Consider the following 19,619-nt stretch of genomic DNA (forward strand, 5'->3'; position numbering starts at 1 on the left):
GCAGTAGAGACTTAATATGTTTTGGCAATTTTTTGTTTAAAATCACCGTCGACTGAGCTTTCAAATGTAAAATTCCAGATCTCTAAAAACATCAGTACCATGGAGGTTGAAGACAATGTGAAAGAGAAAGAGAAAAAAATATAGTGGAGATAGACATGATAAAATCAATACACCTTTTTAACCTATTGGTTTAAAATAACTTTCCCATAGTGAAAAACTCTTTCCCTCACCCACCCTAAACATAACAACACTAATTTTTTAAAAGTAGCCTAGTAACTAAAAATTCATTTTTTTATAAACAAAAATGGTAGTAAATTTTTTTATAAACAACGAGCTTCAACTTGTCAATTATTATATAAAAATGATTCTTTATATAATATGCTTCACTACTATTGAACAAATCTTCACAAACTAACTACGTACATAATATGATTCCCTTAAAAAGCTGCATAACTACGAGTTCTTTTTTGTGACGTTGGATAGAGAAGGGAAAAAGGATGATGTTGAATTAACCCTTTCAACAATTTTTATTTGTAAAATATTTGTTGTACTCAATTTTTAATTTCAAACTTAGAATAGGTTTGATAAAAATATACTATTTTTATTCCATTACTCAATAATGATGAAACTTCAATTTACAGGCGATCAAGCAGCGTTGTAAAAGAGGCTTTGGGTTAGATTACAATGTCCTCATATTGTATGCTTCAAAGGTTCTACAGAAGTTGCATGGAAATTATTATATTAGACAAATCAGGCTATGCCGATTGTAGTCAGGCTTGATGCATCTCACTATATGACAATCTTGTAAAAATTAATCCTATTGATGAATAAAATTTGAACTCCTTTAATGCAAAATGTGGGTGATGAGATCATTGGGGACCTTTTTAAAATGTCCAGCCATTTCTCGTCATTGGGGACCTTCAAGACCAAAGTGCAACAAGTGACTTCTTCAGAACACACCGCCGAGTTCTTCATTTCTTTTCAACAGTTCGCTGCTTAGACTTAGTGCAAAATAGTATAGAACAGTACTATAGTGAACACCTTATGAATAAAAGGAATCTAAATAGTCCCCTTGAATTGATTTATTAATCGAGTAAGCATTAAGATATATAGAAGTACATAATCAAATAATGCTTCTCAGGAGAAGGGTTAATGTGATGATACAAGTAATTCAGGGATTGCATTCATATTTGGGGACTACAGGGGCCTAATAGAAGTAGAAAAGAGCAAGTTGCATATTGACTCATGTAATTGACACAGGTGCCAGCCTTCATGATATCATTAGTTATTCAAACTGACCAAATTTTTACAATATAAACTTGATAGTTGAATCGTAATGTCAGTGGTGCGCAGTAGGAAAAGAAATAGCAAAAACTTCACTAAAATTAGCACATATTTCACTTGGGTGTCATTGGCACTTGGTGCTTTTGGTGTATTTCAGATTAGAGAGAATGATGGATGAATGATTAAAGTAAGAGTTATGTTATTTGAACATCCACTTTGGGACAACTTGTGGGACAACCAAAGATATACAAGACAATGTGAGTATTGACACAAACCAATGTAAGCGAAGAATTATTAAAAAACCACATTGTCTTGTATACCTTTGGTTGTCCCATAAGTTGTCCAAAAATGGTGGTTCAAATAACATTTCTCTTAAAATAAATTATTTAGGTGGAGAGAGAAGAGAGATAGGAACAAAGACACCAAAGACCAAAGGCACCAAAGTGAAATCCGATTAGCACTCCCGGTATTCAGGGATTCTATACATATTTGGGGCCTATACAGGTAAAGTGCAAGTACAAAATAATTCCCAAGAGTGCATTTTAACTCTCCATGTAATTGACACGGCTGACGGCCTATTTGACATCATTAATTATTCAAACTGACCAATTTTTAACTAAACTTTCTTTATAGCCGTATGTCAGCGACACAATGGGAAACAGAATATGGCAAGATAGCAGAAACTTCACATAGATTAGCACTCAGTATGGACCCAACAAAGCACTCACAAAGATTAGCCCGCCCAGTATGGACCCAACAAAGCACTCACAAAGATTAGCCCTCCCAAAAACCTAGTATCATCAGCTGGGTGCTTATATTACATGACCATTAAAAAAATCTAGGATTGGCTTAAAAACAATCAACAATAAACATAAATTTAATGACACGACATACATCATCCACACAACTAACTAAAAGCAGTGACTCGAAAGTAAACGGTTTCTGTGATGCTGGCGCATACATGCTAAAAGTGGTAGGATAACAATCAGACACTTCCAACAAGCTAAAACTGAAATGTGACCTGAATAATCTAAAAACACTTGGAAACTTCAATTGTTTATGGTATCTATTCGTCTAAAGTTGTACTTAAAATGCAAAAGGCAGACAGTTCAGAACCAAAAGGAAACTTAAAACTGGAACCTGCAACAATCTTTATGCCAGAAAAATCTGGCTGACACATGCATAGTAACAATCCACAGAGACCAAAATACCATCTCAGTTAATACAACAAATTGACACATATTATGAGAAGGTGGGTGACTTGACAACTTCTGCAACATAGAGGACGACAAGACTGACTGTCAAACACCCAAACTGAGCAATGCTGGAAGACAACTCTGGACCTTCTCAACCCTCAAACATGTCTTAGTACTCACTGGAACAGTAAATAATTGCACATTAAATATAGCAATGGATAGGTACAAAGGAAATAAACTAGGTGAATATGTATATAAGTCACAACAAAAGAATCCAAATGACAGGAAGCATAAGAGAAGCTTTTTCAGAAAAAACACATTTAAACAAAAACTTCACAACAGCTTTCAATTTGAAAATATTCACTATGTCACAAAGCTGCTCATGAAAAACCAATCTCTGTTGCAACAATAAATGAAGGTTAGCAAATTGAAAAGGCTTTGCATAACAAACCTGTTCATTTTGATCTGGAGATGATGAGGGAGATTTTTCCGACTCAGCTGGCTTGTCAGCACCACAATTCTGTCTGTTGCACTTGGTTCGGAATGGGTAATTTATGTTATTACATTTTTCACACTTCCAGCTTCCCTCCGGCATCTTTTGCTCTGATTGGCAAATAAAAAAATGAAGAAACAGAATTACCAACTGTTGTATTTATATCATACAAGAGCATCGTTAAAATGCAGATAAGTATGAAAAGCAACTTACTAGTGTTCTTATCAGACTTTGAGGCCTGCAGCAAAATAATCATATCCAACAATTTAAAATATTAGCCATAGATTATAAGCATGGATGAAACTTTTTTCTACAATGAAAAGAATGTGATAATCAATCTACATAATAGATATGAAGGCAGCATACCTGGGATCCGGGTTTGGGTGTGTTGCATTTTCTCATGTTGCAAACAGTTCTAAATGAGAAATTGACGTTACCACATTTTGGACAAGCCCAATCATTGTCACGAGTTGCATCTATACGGAAAAATGGGGGTGAGAAAAAAAAATTATGTATTAAGAAACTTCAATTGGAACAAAAAAGAATGACATTAACTAAGTATAGCAAACCTGGTCCCTTTTTCTGAGACTTGTCATCGCGAAAAAATCCTGGCCTAGTGCCCTGCTAAGGCAAGGGTTAACTATAAATTACACTTCGTAGCAAAAACCATCAAATTGCACAATCAGAAAGAAGGTATTGCCATTTCAGATTATTAGGGATCAAAGATGAAAAACCATATGTGAAACTATGGATAAGACTTTATATGCATGCAAAATTTATGGCATATGATAGTGCAAAAACTAAATATAGCTTCGTAAAGCCTAGGATGCACAAGTACGAGTATGGTACTGGGTACGAGTCCAGAATACAGCATTTTTTTAAAAACAATGGTATACCATACTGATGCTTCAGAGAAGACCAATAAAACAAGAAAAAATATCTACTTTTAATATGCTCAGCATTTAATATAAAAAAACCTAACTGCAGAACGTGATTAAGGATTCTTCAAGCAAAGATACAAGAAAGAATGCAGATTGGTTTCTTTGTTTTTTTTAAAAACACATTGTCCTGACAAAAGTTTTAAATAATCGAGATTTATCTTTTATCCCATACCATTGCTCCAGGTCCAATAGGGACACCGAGGCCATAGCGATCCAATAGCTGGGGCATGGCATATATCCCACCTGCCAAATAATCACCAACAAAAAATTTAACATAACTGTAATAGGATTATATCTACAAAAGGTAATCAGCAACTATCAATACAATTTCAATAGCTTCTTCAATATTTCTCCTTGAATATTTTCCTTCATTAATCAGAAAAAATTATGTATAACATATCATATATCATTTTAAGAAATTCAGTTGCTTGAATGATGGGAAAAGGGAAAGGAGACCATTCAGTTGATTGAATGATGGGAAAAGGGAAAACAGAACATACCGTGTCCAACCACGGCTCCACTGGTGTATGGTGCTGGTCCTGCTAGATGTAATGGTCTATACGGACTGCCAGCAGGAACACGGCTTCCATAACTGTACTGATAGGCTGATCCTCCAGTAAATGGAACCTCATAGGGGGGAACTGGTGATCCATTGAATAAAGACCCATAAGGTGGGGCACCAATATAAATTGAAGGGGGGGCGTTGGAGCCTAAATAAGGAGCTGCGGATGAATAGGCCTGTGGAGCTTGAAGAGGCTTCACAGCAGATTTCTGGAAAGAGAACAATGCATACTAAGTGATTGAAAAAAAAAGTAAGTTTAAAGGAGAGGAGATATAAGAGCACACCCATGTCCAACCAAATAGCATATGTCAAAACTCTTGCAGAGTGCATAACAATAGCATAAGCTCATCAGTTTATGTACATCATGTATAGCATATATTTTCATCTTTTGTCGTGCATGCATAAACAATCAATTTCCGTGACCTCTATTGTTTTATATTCTTATTTCTGTTCATCATTGTGTACATATTCTTATTTCTGTTCATCATTGTGTACATCTGAACCCTAATTTAATGTGTCAATCAATTGGGAACAACAACCCAAGAGACACAACGATGAACAGAAAATAAGAATATAAAACAATAAAAAAACATAATTAAAAATAGAGGAAACAGAGGATGGACAATGCAAAGGAAAATAAGATCACATTTTCTTATTAAATAAAAGTACCTTTATATATCACAAAAAAAACATTTTAAAAGTACATACTACAACATTGAATATAAACATATTGGCAAACATCTTACAGAATTATGATCAGCAGGCCTTGGTTGGGTGCAGTTACGCATATTGCAGGTTGTCCTGAAAGAGAAATTGACATTGCCGCAACTGGGACATGTCCAATCATCTTCCCTGCGGCTACCTACAAACAAAAACAAATTTAAATGCACCGGAGAACCATATCAGATCCCCTTGCTAGAGGAAAGGGACTTAAATATCATCAAGATGTAGTGCAATACTACATAGCAAGAATTTGTATTGCGGAACGTAACATAGTGGTGAGTGTGAAAATAGGCAAATGTGCATAAATTGATTACAGTACATAAAATTACACAACTGCGCATAGTAATTCCAAGTAACACAGAATATGTTGAACTAACTATCCATAGATAACAGAGACATAAAAAATATAATAAACTATCAATTTAGTCCCTAAACTATCACTCTCTTAAATTTAATCCTTAAAATATATTAAATTCAATCAGTAGTGCCTAAAATACAACAAATCCGTCAAAACCTATGGATAAGATTCCTTAAAACAAATGGTAACGCACCATCAGTCCTGGCACGCTTGGCAGCGGAAGAATTCCTGTTATCAACCTGCAAAGGCAAAACAGATTGATAAGATTCCAATTTTTTCATCGGGGGGTTAATTAAGCAAAAAGGAGCATATACAAACAACAACAAAAACTTCGACATTAATCAAATTGGTTTAATTATAATGAATTGAATAAAAAAAACATTCAGAAAAAGCTTAATTGGATCGAATCGGGTCATTATCAAAGTTGCGATTCAGATAATTGACAAAACCCTAATTGAGGTGGGAGAAACGAGATCGATTAATTAGGGTTCGAAAGCGAAATTGAAGAAGGCGATGAATCGAAGGGAATTACCTGAGACATGACGGTGAGCAGTGAGTGCTGCGAGGGAAAACGAGAGAGAGAGAGAGAGAGAGAGAGAGAGATCCTTCTACTACTTCTCGAGCGGGGCGGTAAATCGAATGCACGAAAGCGATACGCAAAAGCTAGACTAAATAATAATACTCCAATTTAACCCTGATACGCAAAACTATTTTTATGAAAACTTATGCATTTAAATGTATCCGAAAATTCCTTAAAAAAAATGTATCCGAAATTAAAATATAAAGTTTTTTTATGAATATTTTAATTTTTTTTTCCTTTACTATTCTTAAAGAGTGTTCTTAGTTAGCAAAACTCTATTTTAATTATAGTAAGTAAACTTTTGCAAAAAAAAAAAAAAACTAATAATAATTATGTCGTTATGCAAGTTATTGGGTCTATTTGATGGTTTATTCTATAATAACAACGAGATTAATTTAATACTCCCTCCGTTTCAAAATGAGTGTCGTTTTAGGTGTTTACACACATATTAAGAAATGCAATGATTAAGAGAAAGAGAATGGTTATTTTACCAAATTATCCTTATTAACTATTGGTTAGTTTTAAAAGTAATACTTTGGAAGTAGTGTGCAGAGTATTAATTAGAGGGTACAATTGGAAAGAAAAAGTTATTATTGCATTGGAAACTTAAAGCGACACTCATTTTGAAACAAATTTTTTTGGCTAAAGCGACACTCATTTTGAAACGGAGGGAGTAATAGTTTTATTGCACGCTAAATATAAGACAAATATAAGTAGCGATCCATTGTGTGTTTTTTATGGGGAACATAATGAGACAATTTCACACCTCTTTATAGAATGTCAGCGGTCAAAGCAGATATGGTTTGCTTCCTCTTTGGGTGTGGTATTTAATTCGCATGATTCCAGGTACGTTCCTTTTCATAAGTGGTTGGAGAAAAATATTATTGATGTCGATGAGGATATTATAGTTCATGTTTTGGCCTTGTGTTATGAGATATGGTGTGCTAGAAATAAGAAATGTTTTGAGGGGACAGATGTTGATGTGACTGCCACTGTTCAAAAGGCACAAAGATCTATTGTAAATTTCAAGAGTGCTAGTACAATGTTGGTGGAGACACTAAAGTGGAGGTCCAATTTTGGCAATATCAGATGTTCATTGGACACCTCATTTTAATGGTTTCTATAAGCTTAATGTTGATGCAGCAGGTCCGACAGAGGGTGATAAGTGGGGTATTGGTGTTGTGGTGAGAGATAATGAAGGTGTTGTCGTTGGTGCTAGTTCCTGGCAAGTCTTTTCATTACCAGATTCAGAGGTTGCAGAAGCTTTAACTATGCGGAAGGGTTTGGAATTTGCAAAAGACATGTCTTTTCTGAATCTTATAGCACAATCGGATGTTTCTAATGTGGTTTTAGCGTTGAATGCTCACCAACAATCTCCCAACTATGTTGGCTCTATTATTCGAGATTGTATTAGTTTTAAGGGTAGTTTTCGTAGTTTAATTTTTTTGCATGTTAGGCGTGAAGCCAACCAAGCTGCTCATTATTTAGCTAAATATGCTCTTAAGAATTTACTTCAATATTAAATTACTTCAATATTTTAAAATTATATAATTATGAATGAATATATAAATTATTGTTAAAATTTAATGCTATAGAGTTATTGCAGAGATCCAATTAATAATTATTTTAAGGTTCTGGGTTGGAGAGATTAGGTGCTTATTAAGTATTTCCTCAAAAAAAAAAGGGGCTTATTAAGTATTAATTATAAAATGAATGATGTGTACAGTCGGGACCCGTGTAAGCACTCAAATGGAGTGCTGCATTGTGGATGGTCTAAGTCGTTATGCATGTTATTGGTCTATTTATCCAAACATATCTCTTTTTTTTTGACATAATCCAAACATATCTCTTATCAATAGCACTAGTTTATTTTGGAAGATAAAAAAATTAAAGTTGTATGCATTAATATAAAAATGGTACTTCAAGAAGACCTACACATTAAATAGGATCAATTTAATCTTTAAATTATTGCTCTCTCAAATTTAGCCTTTTCACCATGTAAATAGAATAAAATGTCATTGCTGTATATGAAATCTGTCAATTTATATTTATTTTTTTTTACCTTTGAAAATATGTCAACTTGGTCTTCAAAGTATTTGAAAATTGGTAAACTTAATCCCACATCTTAATAGGATGAACTAAGTTGACAAATTTATATACTTTAAAGATTAATTATTATACTTACACGGTTTATAGACTAATTGTTGTATTTACATAGTTTATGGACTAATTTTAATAGAGAGTGATTGTTTAGGGACCAAATTGTGGTTTGATCTTTTTCTTAATATCGTAGAACCAAATATAGTGCTTGTAATTAGGGATAAATAGAGTTCATATTAAAATGATGTTCTTACATGAACAATTACAACAATAGATTTTCTCGTGAGAGCCAACAAAGATTATTTGAATCAAGAATTTAAATGAAATGTGTGTTGAAAAATTCTTTTTGTGATCTTAAAAAATCTCTCAGGTGCTCACAAAAAATTTGTCTCATGTTTATCAACATAATAAATTTGATGATTGTGTGTACCAAGAAACTGGTTGATGGATCTTTTGTAATATGTACATTAGGTTGATTATTTGCTAGCTACATGTAAAAGTAACATTGAAATAGATGGCTTGTTCAACGACGAGTTTTAAGTGAAGGGGTTGACAACATTTAAGATGTTAAGCGTTGTGGTTTGGAGGGACAGTAGTGTCACTCTTTTATATATATCTTAGGATAAATATATTGACGAGTCGTTGTAGTTTTTATAGAACCGTCGTATCATGAATATCTCGCTAGCTACAAATACAAGAAAAATGAGTTTTAATAGTGGTTGGTTCACTAGTCGTCGTCATGTTAACGTATTTGATGACAATCTTTGATAGCTAACAGGTAACACTAAATTGCAAATAAAAATATTATTTGGTTACATAGAAGTATGCTCTGAACACAAACACTCGAGACAACACTAATGAAAAGTTTACACATAAGCCAAAATTACTCCTAAATATAAGCTATAATTCAAATCGAAAATTACCTTAAACATAAGTCATAGTTCACATGAAAAATTGCATCAATAGACTCGTATATTCATATGTTTTTAACTACGACAACAATAAAAGTCAAAATATACTTAAAACCTAAAGTGCGTACACAGTAGGAAAAAAAAAACTATATCTGATAGTCCAAACACATTCAATACTATAATCCAAAATTCTTTAGCAAATCTTTTGATAATAAGTAGATTCTTGTGTTGTAGTAGTATCTTCGTTGTAAATGATCATCAATTTTGCCAAAAAATAAAAAATAAAAAAAATATGCATGCATTTAAACAACCGTGCTCAAGCTTTCGAAACTAATGTTCTCCTCCTTTTGAATTTAGAACACGTTTTCAGTACATTTCCATCACAATAAAAACCATTCAACATATTGTCAATTTTGTCCATCTATTAACAATGTAATAACTTGAAAGTTCATTGAAAACATCTCCCCTTTAATAAAAAAAAATGTTGATGTGGCATGCATTGAGAGTAAAACCTTTTTGCACAAATAATGTGCAACTTGATTAGAAAAACAATAATCAACTTCTTTATGTTTGCTCACTTTGATGCTTTTGACCATTATATTGTATAGAATATGCACCAAATGGAAGCCTATTTGAGCACCTACATGGTAATGCTTTTTGTTGTAGTTCTTACATTGCGCAGAACATGGTTTTAAATTGCAGTTACGGTCACATTGCGGACTTTTATACTGCAGTTGAGATGCTGTTGCAAAAATTTCAAAAAAATTATATTGTAGTCGCAGTTGCAATTGCAGACCGCAATATATCTAAATAACATTATATCTTGTAATTTAAAGGCTAAGTTTTGAAATTTTGTTTCTTAATTTTTCAGTTAGAGAAGTCGACTGTCTTAATTGGAGTGAAAGGATAACGATTATAATGGGAATTGCCTATTGTCTTCAATACATGCACCATGAGTTAAATCCACTAGTAGCTCATACCAAAGTTTCTTCAAATATGACCACGTTGACAGAGGATTATGCTGCAAAGGTACCTATATATTTCTTTTCAATCCTATAATTTTTGTTCATTATATTATATTATATGCTAATCACCAAATCATTGATGTTTCAGCTTGTCGAGGTCACATTTAGATGTATCGTAGAACCATCTAAGACAACTAGAGGCGATTCAAAGAAATATGAGATGCTCCGCGCTGGTCTTGACCAAAATGTCTATGATTTTGGAATATTGTTGTTAGAAATCATTTCTGGTAAATTGCCTCAATCTGAAGAACAAGGAAATCTTGTGCACTGGGTAAGTTTGAAAGAAATATCCTTTTAAAATCAATTGATCTTGATTTGAAAAAACGTTTTCTATTTTCATTTCATGTTTTTCGTTTGTAATTGCAAAACTAACACAATGTTTTTCGTTTTCAAATTCATGTATATTTTGATGTTGTGATGATTATTTTTTTAAATCGATACTTAATAGTTGATACATAACATTAATATTTTTCTAATGCAATACTTTGATTTACTCTTAATCATCGATGTTGTTAAATAACCGAACACAAAAAATAATTAACCGTAACTAACGTAGATTTTTGTTAACTTGCTAGGCTGCTGAGTTCTTAAATGACAAGAGAAGCATAGTCTACATTAGGGGTGTAACGGTTCGGTTTGGATTGGTTTTCAGTCAAAAAAATGTCCGAACCGATGAATCCTTCATCGGTTTGGATTGGTTCGGTTTTCACTGTTTTTTAAAAAAGAAACCAAACCAAACTAATCGGTTTGGTTCGGTTTGGATTGGTTCGGTTGATCGGTTTATTTAAAATACAATTAAAAAAAAATCATATTCTCACAAAATATTTCATAGATCTTAGTATAATTGTATTTCATATTTTGTTTTTTCATGTTTTCTATTTTCAAACAACCTTACTATAACTAACCTTACTATAACTAACCTTACTCAATATTTCTTACATATGATCAAAGATTCATTCATCCATCATTATTCAAAAACAACTTCATCAAACTCAAATATTTCAATCATTCATGATCCATACACGCATCATTCATCAACAAACACAAAAATTCCAAAAAGAACATCCTAAAATTAAAACATAGTCAAAATAACAAATCCATGCAAACTGAAATTAAAACATCCTGAAATTTAATTTTGGGTTTAACCATAAGTTTGTGTGAGGTGGGATAATATTAGTAAAAAAAAGGAGTGTGGTTATCATCGGATTGGTTCATCGGTTTCACGGATCACGAAATGAAAAACCATGAACCAAACCAAACTAGATCGGTTTTGATTGGTTCGGATCGGTTTCAAACCGAACCAAACAGGGTCGGATATTTTTTCGGTTTGGTTCGGTTTGGACTTTCGGTTTTATTGGTTTTGTCCGAACCACTTACACCCCTAGTCTACATGATTGATCCAAGTCTGCAACCATTCAAGGACAATGAACTTGATGTAATTTGTGAAGTGATTCAAGGGTGTATCCAACCTGATCTAAAGATGAGACATACAATGAGCGACATAACTTCCAAATTAAGGGAAGTGCTTAGTGTGACACCTTAGCAAGCTGTTTCAAGACTTTCACCAATGGTGGGCTAAACTTGAGATATTATTAGTGAATGCTACTTAAGTCAATTTCTATCTCATTCTCTTATGTGTTTTAAATCAACATTCAACAAGACTCTCTCTATCCTCTACAAAGACATACTAGAGTTGTATATTGATTGATGTTTGCTACTAAAAGCATTTCTTCAATCTCAATGGTGTTATGTTGTAAAAGTCTTCACATTAATACCTTAATTAGCTATTTATGTCTAAATGAAAAGTGTGTTATGTTGTATTATTTAGGGGGATCTTTAATGTAAATTGTATTTTAGTTGATGAAGTTTAGGATGTAAAAATTATGACATGGCGTGACATCCAATCAGTATAGGTAATGTTGAGTTATTAATGCTAATATAGCAATATTTCTTGAGAAATACTAAGTTACTAACAAAATAATCTCACAATTGAAAACTATGCATTATTGAAGAAAATATTAAAAGGAAGAGAGAATAACTGAAGGGGTGAAAGAATATACTCTGAGTTTTATGATTGATCAACTGCTTGCTTAATATTTTATTTAAGGAAGTTATATCAAACATTTATTCATAAGTTAGAAGACATATATTCTGATGCTGAGGATGTAGAGTAAGATCAAGACAATAAAATTATTTTGATCCAACAATCCATCATGGCCTTAGCGACAAATTACTTTCTTTTGTTTTTACTAAGGCAAAAAATAAGACTTGAAAATAAAATTTACTGGTGAGAGACCCTTGTAGCGCACATGCGAGGCGAGGAATTTACTGTAATGTTGTAGATGTTGACTCTAAAAGCATAATGTAGAATAATTAATATATAATGTAATTTATGTACAATGTAAATATAGGCATCTTGTTTTTTTTTTGACAGGGTATAAGTGTCGTGTTACAAATCAAAATGTCAACCAACGATATGGATGTGATCATATTTAGTTCTATTATACAACATTGATGAATAATCATCAAATCACCACGTGAGTTAAAAGCCACAAACACAAATTTACAAAAATAAAAGATAAAGTAATAAAAAAGTCCACAACAGCAGATTCAAGATTTTTTATGGCTCAAGATGTTAACTACAAAAGAAATGAAAAGAAAATATCAATGAAATATCAAAGAATATGAATTTACATTTTTTTTGGTTGAAAATGAATGAATTTAGATTATTGATAAATAAACTTATCGGATATTATATATATATATTGAATGTTAATAACAATATTATTCAAGCTTCCCGTGGTTTTTGAGGGCGTATTTTTTAAATTATCCTAATAAATAGATAAATAAATACTACCTCCGTTCCTTTTTAATTGTCACATTTTGACATTTTACACATACCAAGACAATAAATAAATGTTACTACTTTTGATACAATAATTTATACTTTTACCATAATGACCTTATTCATTTAATATCTTCTTTCATATACTTCTCTCTCCACAATAAATAACTAAGAGTAATAATGGTAAAACAACATTTAATGTTGCATTGAACTTTGAAAGTGACAGTTAAATTGAAACAAAATTTTTCTCCAAAAGTGACACTTAAAAAGAAACGGAGGGAGTAGTAAGTATTTCCTTAGAAAAAAACAAATAGTAAGTATTGAGTCAAATAATAATTTTGGCTATGCCCATATAAAACTCTCGCCACAAAAAACATAATCGATGTAACCAATGATTTATAGTTTTGTGTCTTGGGAGTTGCAATCAGACTATGCGAAGAGCTAAAGTAAAACAATGCGAACTCTTTATGTCAAACTAGAACATAACAGTTTTAAAGAGAGAAAAACAACTGAAAGTGAATAGAATTCATTATGGAAAATACTCTTAAGTTCCACCAAATATTACTCTATCTGTTTTAAAATATAAGCAAAATTCACTTTTTAAGTTCATTCATTTAATGATGTATGTGGTTCATATTATGAACCAGATACATCATTAAATGAATGAACCTAAAAAGTGAATTTTGCTTATATTTTGAAACGGAGGGAGTAGATGGTATTTTGAATCAAAATCCTTAAAACTACGGTGCTTGTTGGGAATATTGTGGAGAATTTTGATGTTCGTTTATTATGTGGAGACCAATAATGTGAAAAAAATAGAGTTTATATGTAAGGACGAAGGGAGTATCGGTTCCATCAAACTTAACTACCCAAATTGTTACAATCAATAAATGTATTTTAGTAAATGATATTAATTTTATCATTTAAATCAACACAATTAATCATTTTATTAAAAATCATACACAAATTTTAAATGACTATTATTCTGAGACAAAATGAGTATACGATAACATCATTGATAACGCTGACTTTACCTAGCATGGAGCTTGGTTAGTGGTGAGATTTACAGATGACGAGTGGAATAGATGGTTATCCCATTGAAAAATGACATTGGTCGTGAAGATGACAGGAAAGAAAATTAATTTAAAGCCTTAGAGAAAAGTTTGAAGCTCATGTGGACGAAAAATGGAGGCATGACCATTGTTGATATGGTTATATGGTGGACTTCCATTCTTCCAAGACAAAGAGGACCATAAAAAAAATCTCAATAAATAATGATACGAACTAAATTGATGTGAATATTTTTAAGAAATTAAATCCAAAAAGAAATTAAATCCGAATTATCACCAACAAACTACTCCCATATTAATGGGAAACTGGAAAGTAATAAGTTCACAATAAAGGCAAATTAAAGGCAACATCATGGCATGTTACCATAATTCGAGAAACCATTACACAGCAGCAGAGACAAAGTCCTACAGAAAAACAGATATGCAGCAAACAAAATAAACCAACCAATAATACTTTACTACTTCCTAACCATATTTCTCTGTGGTTAGGTGAAGCATTCAAAGTTCAAACATCCAACCCATCATGTATAAATGCTGATAAATCCAGCAGGTACTGCAGCAAGAACAATGGCCAAAGTCACCGTTATCACGTTGTTGATCATGACAGGTCTAAGGTTGGATGAACCACCTGTGCTTGCCGAGGTCGGAGTTGTAGGAGTTGCGGTAGTTGCAGCAGCTGATGAAGGAGTAGGATTTGTCCTTGAAGCATTTTTAAAGATTGCAGCGTCGGGGGAGTTTGCAGATAGACCAAGAAGCTCTGTCACCATACCAATATTCATGTTATTATATGTCAATGTTTATGTCATTAGCAACTTTATCATGGATGATAGTTTTAAAAGGAAAACAAAATGCTGTAAAGAAAAGTTTTAATCAACTCAAAACGCAATATTTTTTTTTAGGCAAATATTAACATGTGCCCCAAGGGCATATGCTAAGGAATTTAAAATAGAAATAATTATCTTAAAAGTTGTGCATTCAACTTTATTCAACTTTTTAAAGTCAAAATTTTGTTCTTTTCTATGATAAACTTCTAATTTTGGATTCCTTAACTTGTGCCCTTAAGACACAAGATAACAAGACCCTTTTTTTTAAATTAACCCAAACCAAGAATAATTGATGGAATATTAACCCACATATACTACTACTGCTGCTACATATATTTAACATAATGAAAGGCCAGAATGAGTTGGGTATTTATAAAGAAAAGCACAAAAAAATATTATTAACATATATTTTTATACTTAGACTAGCTTCTTTTCAGGAAATAATCAAAGTATATATTGGGTACAGTAATATATTATTTGCTCTGTAATTAAATATAAGAAAAAATAACTAATTATATACTAATTGAAAATGTCAGTTTGTTCTACCAAAAAATGATTATACACTAATTAAGATGATAAAAGTTTGTGGGGATAATCGATGTGTTAAAGCTTGAGTTAAAATAATCAAACAATTAAGCTCAAATTATTTATGTGTTTCCCAAAAGACGATCGTTCGAAAGACTTGAGTTGAATTTTATAATGAAACAATTTTTAGTTAAATTATACTTACCTCGTGAAAAAACTTGAGTCTGAATATGCAATATCTGTCATCTATTCATCTCTCCATTTAGTGTGAGTGATTTGTTTTATGGGTCTTGCTAACTTATAAGAAACTAAATATAAAAATTTAACTTTTGGAAATTATGCATTCATAGCCTTAAAACCTATGTTAAAAATTATATTTTCAATACAATATTTATTATTTAATTCTATTTTAAGATCTTTAACTTGTGTCCTAAAAACACAAGTTAGCTTTTCCCTTGTTTTATATACTATATAAAAATGTTGGTAAATGCTAATATATGCTCTAAATGTTGGTAAATGCTAATATAATGCTAATACATGTTAAAGAACTCACAACATAAATTTTGTTTAAAAAGTACTATCAACTTTTAAAGTCATAGTTTTGTTTTTTCCAATGTAAAATTAATACTCCATTTGAATTCTCGAACATGCATTCTTAGGTCATAAGTTAACAAGACTAAAAAAATTCGTTTTTTTTTTTCTTTTGCAAAACGTTTGTTTAATGAGATCATTAAGTAAAGGACATTTCTAGAACGATAGTAACATTTAAGACATTGTTGTTGGTTGAAATTTGTTTTTTAGTCTATCAATTCTAATTCCTTTGTTCCTCTATACATAAGATTTCTGACATATAATTTATGGAAAATGCTAACAAGTGTCCTAAGGGCATTGTTTAAGCATCTAAAAGTGGCAATTTTTGCATTGAAAATTGTACGGTTATGACTTTTAAAAGTGTTTGACTTGTATTTTCAAGACATAGTTTCTTTTTTTGGGTTCCTTAAACAATGCCTTTAGGGCACTTGTTAGCAAGACCCATAATTTATTAGAAAACTCTAACCGGCTAGCATGACCTTAATTTATTTTGCGCAATTAATTTTGTTACTCCTATCATGTTTCTAAAATTACAGTAACATGAGAGAAAGATTAAGTAATGAAGAATACTCCTAGAAAAGAAAAGAAAATTGGAAAAGTAGCTGTAATTGATATGCGAACTAATGAAGGCAATGACGTACGTCGACGATGCCCATTTAACCTGTCTAGATGCAAGGTCTGCAATTAATTTCCTGCAACCAATTCTCATCCTCCCACCCAATATAGATGACAGGTCATTCAAGATTGAGGTTATATTCACCCCATCTATAATAGTTATCGCAACTCCAACAACAAAAATATCTACCAAAAATAGTGTCATTTGTAGTAGTTTTCAATTAAATTCTAGTAATTATTTTGTATCAAAGTTCTATACTCTCATTAATACTATGTAAATTAATAGTATTTGTACCAAAAAAAAAAATTAATAGTATATTATTTTTCTCAAATAATATACTAAATTCTAGTTTAATACTCCCTCCGTTTCAAAATACATGTCCAATTTTTGCAATGTGCACTATTCACTTAACTTACTTTGACCATACTTTTTAACTAATGTATAAACACAAATATTAGTATGTAAGATGTTGTTTGATTTGTCTCGACAAATATTTTCAAAATATTAAATTTTTATAATTTTTTACTTTAGATAATTAAAGATATTAATAGTCAAAATTGTGCATTTGCATATGTGAAGTGGTTGACTTGGACATGTATTTTGAAACGGATGGAGTATTACTTCTTTCAACAAATTTTAATATATTAATTGTTAATAGCGTATTATTTTTTTCTTTGTCACGATTTGAACCACAAACTTTAACATAAGTTTTTTAAATTTTTTAACTCAAATTAGTTAAACTACCCAACCTCCCAACGCAAGAGAATATTGTGGGATACTAATATGTTTTTAGTAGATTAGTTAAAAAAGTACAAATGAATTTATTTATAAAAAATAGTTAAACATCTTAATATTAATAAAATATTCTAAATAATAATTGTTCTTAATCATCGACAAGAGGCAGGGTTTCTGCAATTTTCACAAGAGGCCTAAAAATGTCAGAAAGGGAAAAGAGGATATGGTCTACGTATATAGTGGTAGTATTGATTAAAATTCACGTTTTTATGTTTTTTGACCAAATAAAATGTGGAATGTAAACATAATAACTGTTATTACAAAAGTACAGTTTGTCCGGGATAACTCTATGCGTGTGTATAGGAGTATAAACATAAGGGAAGCTACGTTTTGGAGAGGTACACGTCTAAATGTATTATCTTTGTTTATAAGAAAAACTTTGGTCAATAAAAATAAATGTATTTGAACTGGATACATCAATTTGTTAACTCAATTTTCTCTTTTAAATAAAATCCGAGGGAGTGTTTAGAGATAATTAGATATTGCACCACCACAAAAGAGATAATTAGATATTTAATAAAATAAGGTTACTGGAAAAAAAAAATGCAAGTGTACATGTCTCTATCATATGTATATTAAAAGACTTATTAAAAAAATTAGACTTGTTCACTAAAATTGACACCGGAAAAATCAAATATAATAAGACTTTTGAGAAGAACACACTCTCAAATCACAAGTTAGAATCACTACACAAGCCCAAACATTACGGTTTGTTAAAAGTACTATATCTAATTTTTGCTAAATCAAAGTAGTTCAGAGTAATTTTCACAATTTTCGTCCGACATCAAATATGCAATAGATAAAAAAAAATGATCGACTTAGTTAGAGTACGGGCTATCATATACGTTTGTTGTCGGACAAATTTAACCTGAAATTGTGATATAAGTCTAAAACACTTCTAATATTTTTAACAATAATGACCTATCATAGTTTTATGTAATAGTATATGCTTTTTTTTTTTTTGAGAGAACAATGTAATAGTATATGCATGAAACCGTAAATTGGAACCATTATTGTGTAACAAAAAAAAAAAATTGTGACCATTATTGTGAGAGAGGGAGAATAGGAAGTACATGATAGCCCAATATGTATAATATCATGCATATATGACATTAATTTATCAGGAAGAATTAGATCAGTTTTAGACTTGTAGCAATTAACGATAAAAAAAGGAAAAATTAAACTTACTGGGACAGTCGGAAATGTTGGCGCCGTTGACGTGACAAACAGTAGGGAGTTGAAGAAGCTTATCTTCCTGAATACCCATGCTCTTGCTTTCAGGGCTACCCTTATGAGTCTGTTGAATGATATAGCACAAACACTCTGGATCCGTTGCCTTGATACTGTTAGCTGCATCACAGCATTCCTTCTTTGGTGTAGGTGCTTTCCCAGTTGCAAAGTCCAGACATGGAATCACTTTTTGAACCACTGATCCACACTTTGAAGCCAAATCTTCAGCTCCATTAGAGCCACCTATGATGAGAGCCAAAACACACAGACACATAAACATTTGATGTTGTTGGTTCTTCATCTTTCTAGCTAGCTAGTTTAGCAGAAGCTGTGAATTGTAGGTTTTGTGATCAAAGTACTGTTATAAATATATGGTTGTAAGTAAGGTTAGCGTTAGATCAAGTCTCAAGAAGAAGAAGGTAGGAAGAAGGAGAGAATAGGAAGTACAGGTGAGGAAAGGATTGATGAGTAAATGCAATAGTGTGGTCTCGTTTCCTATTTAATGGTGAGATTGAGGAGTGATGATGGATCTCTGTATTAAGGCACTCCACGGTAGCTAAACGTCCTTATTTTATTTGACAATTCAACAATAATAAATTCCCTTCAACCAAATACTTGTTAGTAGCTAGCAGCTATATAGCTACTAATGGGACCCGTGTAGTACGCAAAATTCATGAACCATCTGATTAAGATTGAACGGTCTTGATTTAACTTTTGATCAAACAATCACTAATATTACTAAATATTAGTGTACGAATGGCAAATTTGATACGTATCTGACGGATAACCGTAACTTGCATTATGGATAGGGGGATAGAATTATTTGCAAAAAAAATGTGTACAAGTGTCGAGGAAATGGATCCTCTCCGACTTTTATTATTTAGCCATCCCACATGTGCTTCATCCAATGGCCGAGAGTTCATAAGAAATAATAAAAAACAACAATTTTG

At 31.8% G+C, this 19,619-nt stretch overlaps 3 protein-coding genes across 7 annotated transcripts; 1 reads left to right on the forward strand and 2 right to left on the reverse strand.

The window, feature by feature from the left end:
• Window positions 1-634: 634 nt before the first annotated feature.
• Window positions 635-6,215, reverse strand: LOC146940870 (Ran BP2/NZF zinc finger-like superfamily protein). 5 transcript variants are annotated; one of them, XM_085754614.1, is made up of 10 exons: window positions 6,090-6,215; window positions 5,751-5,796; window positions 5,223-5,338; window positions 4,415-4,685; window positions 4,087-4,157; window positions 3,543-3,594; window positions 3,340-3,449; window positions 3,187-3,211; window positions 2,932-3,083; window positions 635-918 (listed from the first exon to the last, which is right to left on the reverse strand). In XM_085754614.1, exons 1-10 carry the CDS (start codon window positions 6,096-6,098, stop codon window positions 790-792), a joined length of 981 nt encoding a protein of 326 aa, XP_085610740.1. In that variant the 5' UTR covers window positions 6,099-6,215; the 3' UTR covers window positions 635-789. The 5 variants fall into 5 exon arrangements, with proteins under 5 accessions (XP_085610740.1, XP_085610739.1, XP_085610742.1 ...); XM_085754613.1 differs by having other exon boundaries at window positions 3,543-3,597; XM_085754616.1 differs by having other exon boundaries at window positions 635-1,001; window positions 3,543-3,597.
• On the forward strand, window positions 6,097-11,783 carry LOC146940871 (protein MALE DISCOVERER 2-like). The gene is given in 9 exon segments (XM_085749911.1): window positions 6,097-6,109; window positions 6,914-7,174; window positions 7,284-7,418; window positions 9,757-9,795; window positions 10,020-10,177; window positions 10,262-10,444; window positions 10,749-10,787; window positions 11,564-11,739; window positions 11,741-11,783. Coding segments are annotated over 9 exon segments (1,047 nt in total).
• A 2,575-nt stretch (window positions 11,784-14,358) lies between these two features.
• Window positions 14,359-19,139, reverse strand: LTPG1 (glycosylphosphatidylinositol-anchored lipid protein transfer 1). The gene is made up of 2 exons (XM_085754641.1): window positions 18,628-19,139; window positions 14,359-14,845 (listed from the first exon to the last, which is right to left on the reverse strand). Exons 1-2 carry the CDS (start codon window positions 18,968-18,970, stop codon window positions 14,610-14,612), a joined length of 579 nt encoding a protein of 192 aa, XP_085610767.1. The 5' UTR covers window positions 18,971-19,139; the 3' UTR covers window positions 14,359-14,609.
• Window positions 19,140-19,619: the final 480 nt, after the last annotated feature.

This window comes from Medicago sativa, chromosome 3, assembly GCF_051527215.1.
Source record: "Medicago sativa cultivar Bolivia chromosome 3, Bolivia_mono, whole genome shotgun sequence".
NCBI lineage: Eukaryota > Viridiplantae > Streptophyta > Magnoliopsida > Fabales > Fabaceae > Medicago > Medicago sativa.

Excerpts from the sequence above, each read along its gene's own strand:
- LOC146940870 (XM_085754613.1), bottom strand. Across the intron at positions 3,598-4,086 it reads CTATTGGACCTGGAGCAATG|CAGGGCACTAGGCCAGGATT; the intron begins GTATGGGATAAA and ends CCCTTGCCTTAG. Across the intron at positions 3,212-3,339 it reads CACCCAAACCCGGATCCCAG|GCCTCAAAGTCTGATAAGAA; the intron begins GTATGCTGCCTT and ends ATTTTGCTGCAG.
- LTPG1 (XM_085754641.1), bottom strand. The coding sequence starts at position 18,970 with ATGAAGAACCAACAACATCAAATGTTTATGTGTCTGTGTGTTTTGGCT. Across the intron at positions 14,846-18,627 it reads CAACATTTCCGACTGTCCCA|AGCTTCTTGGTCTATCTGCA; the intron begins GTAAGTTTAATT and ends GTATGGTGACAG.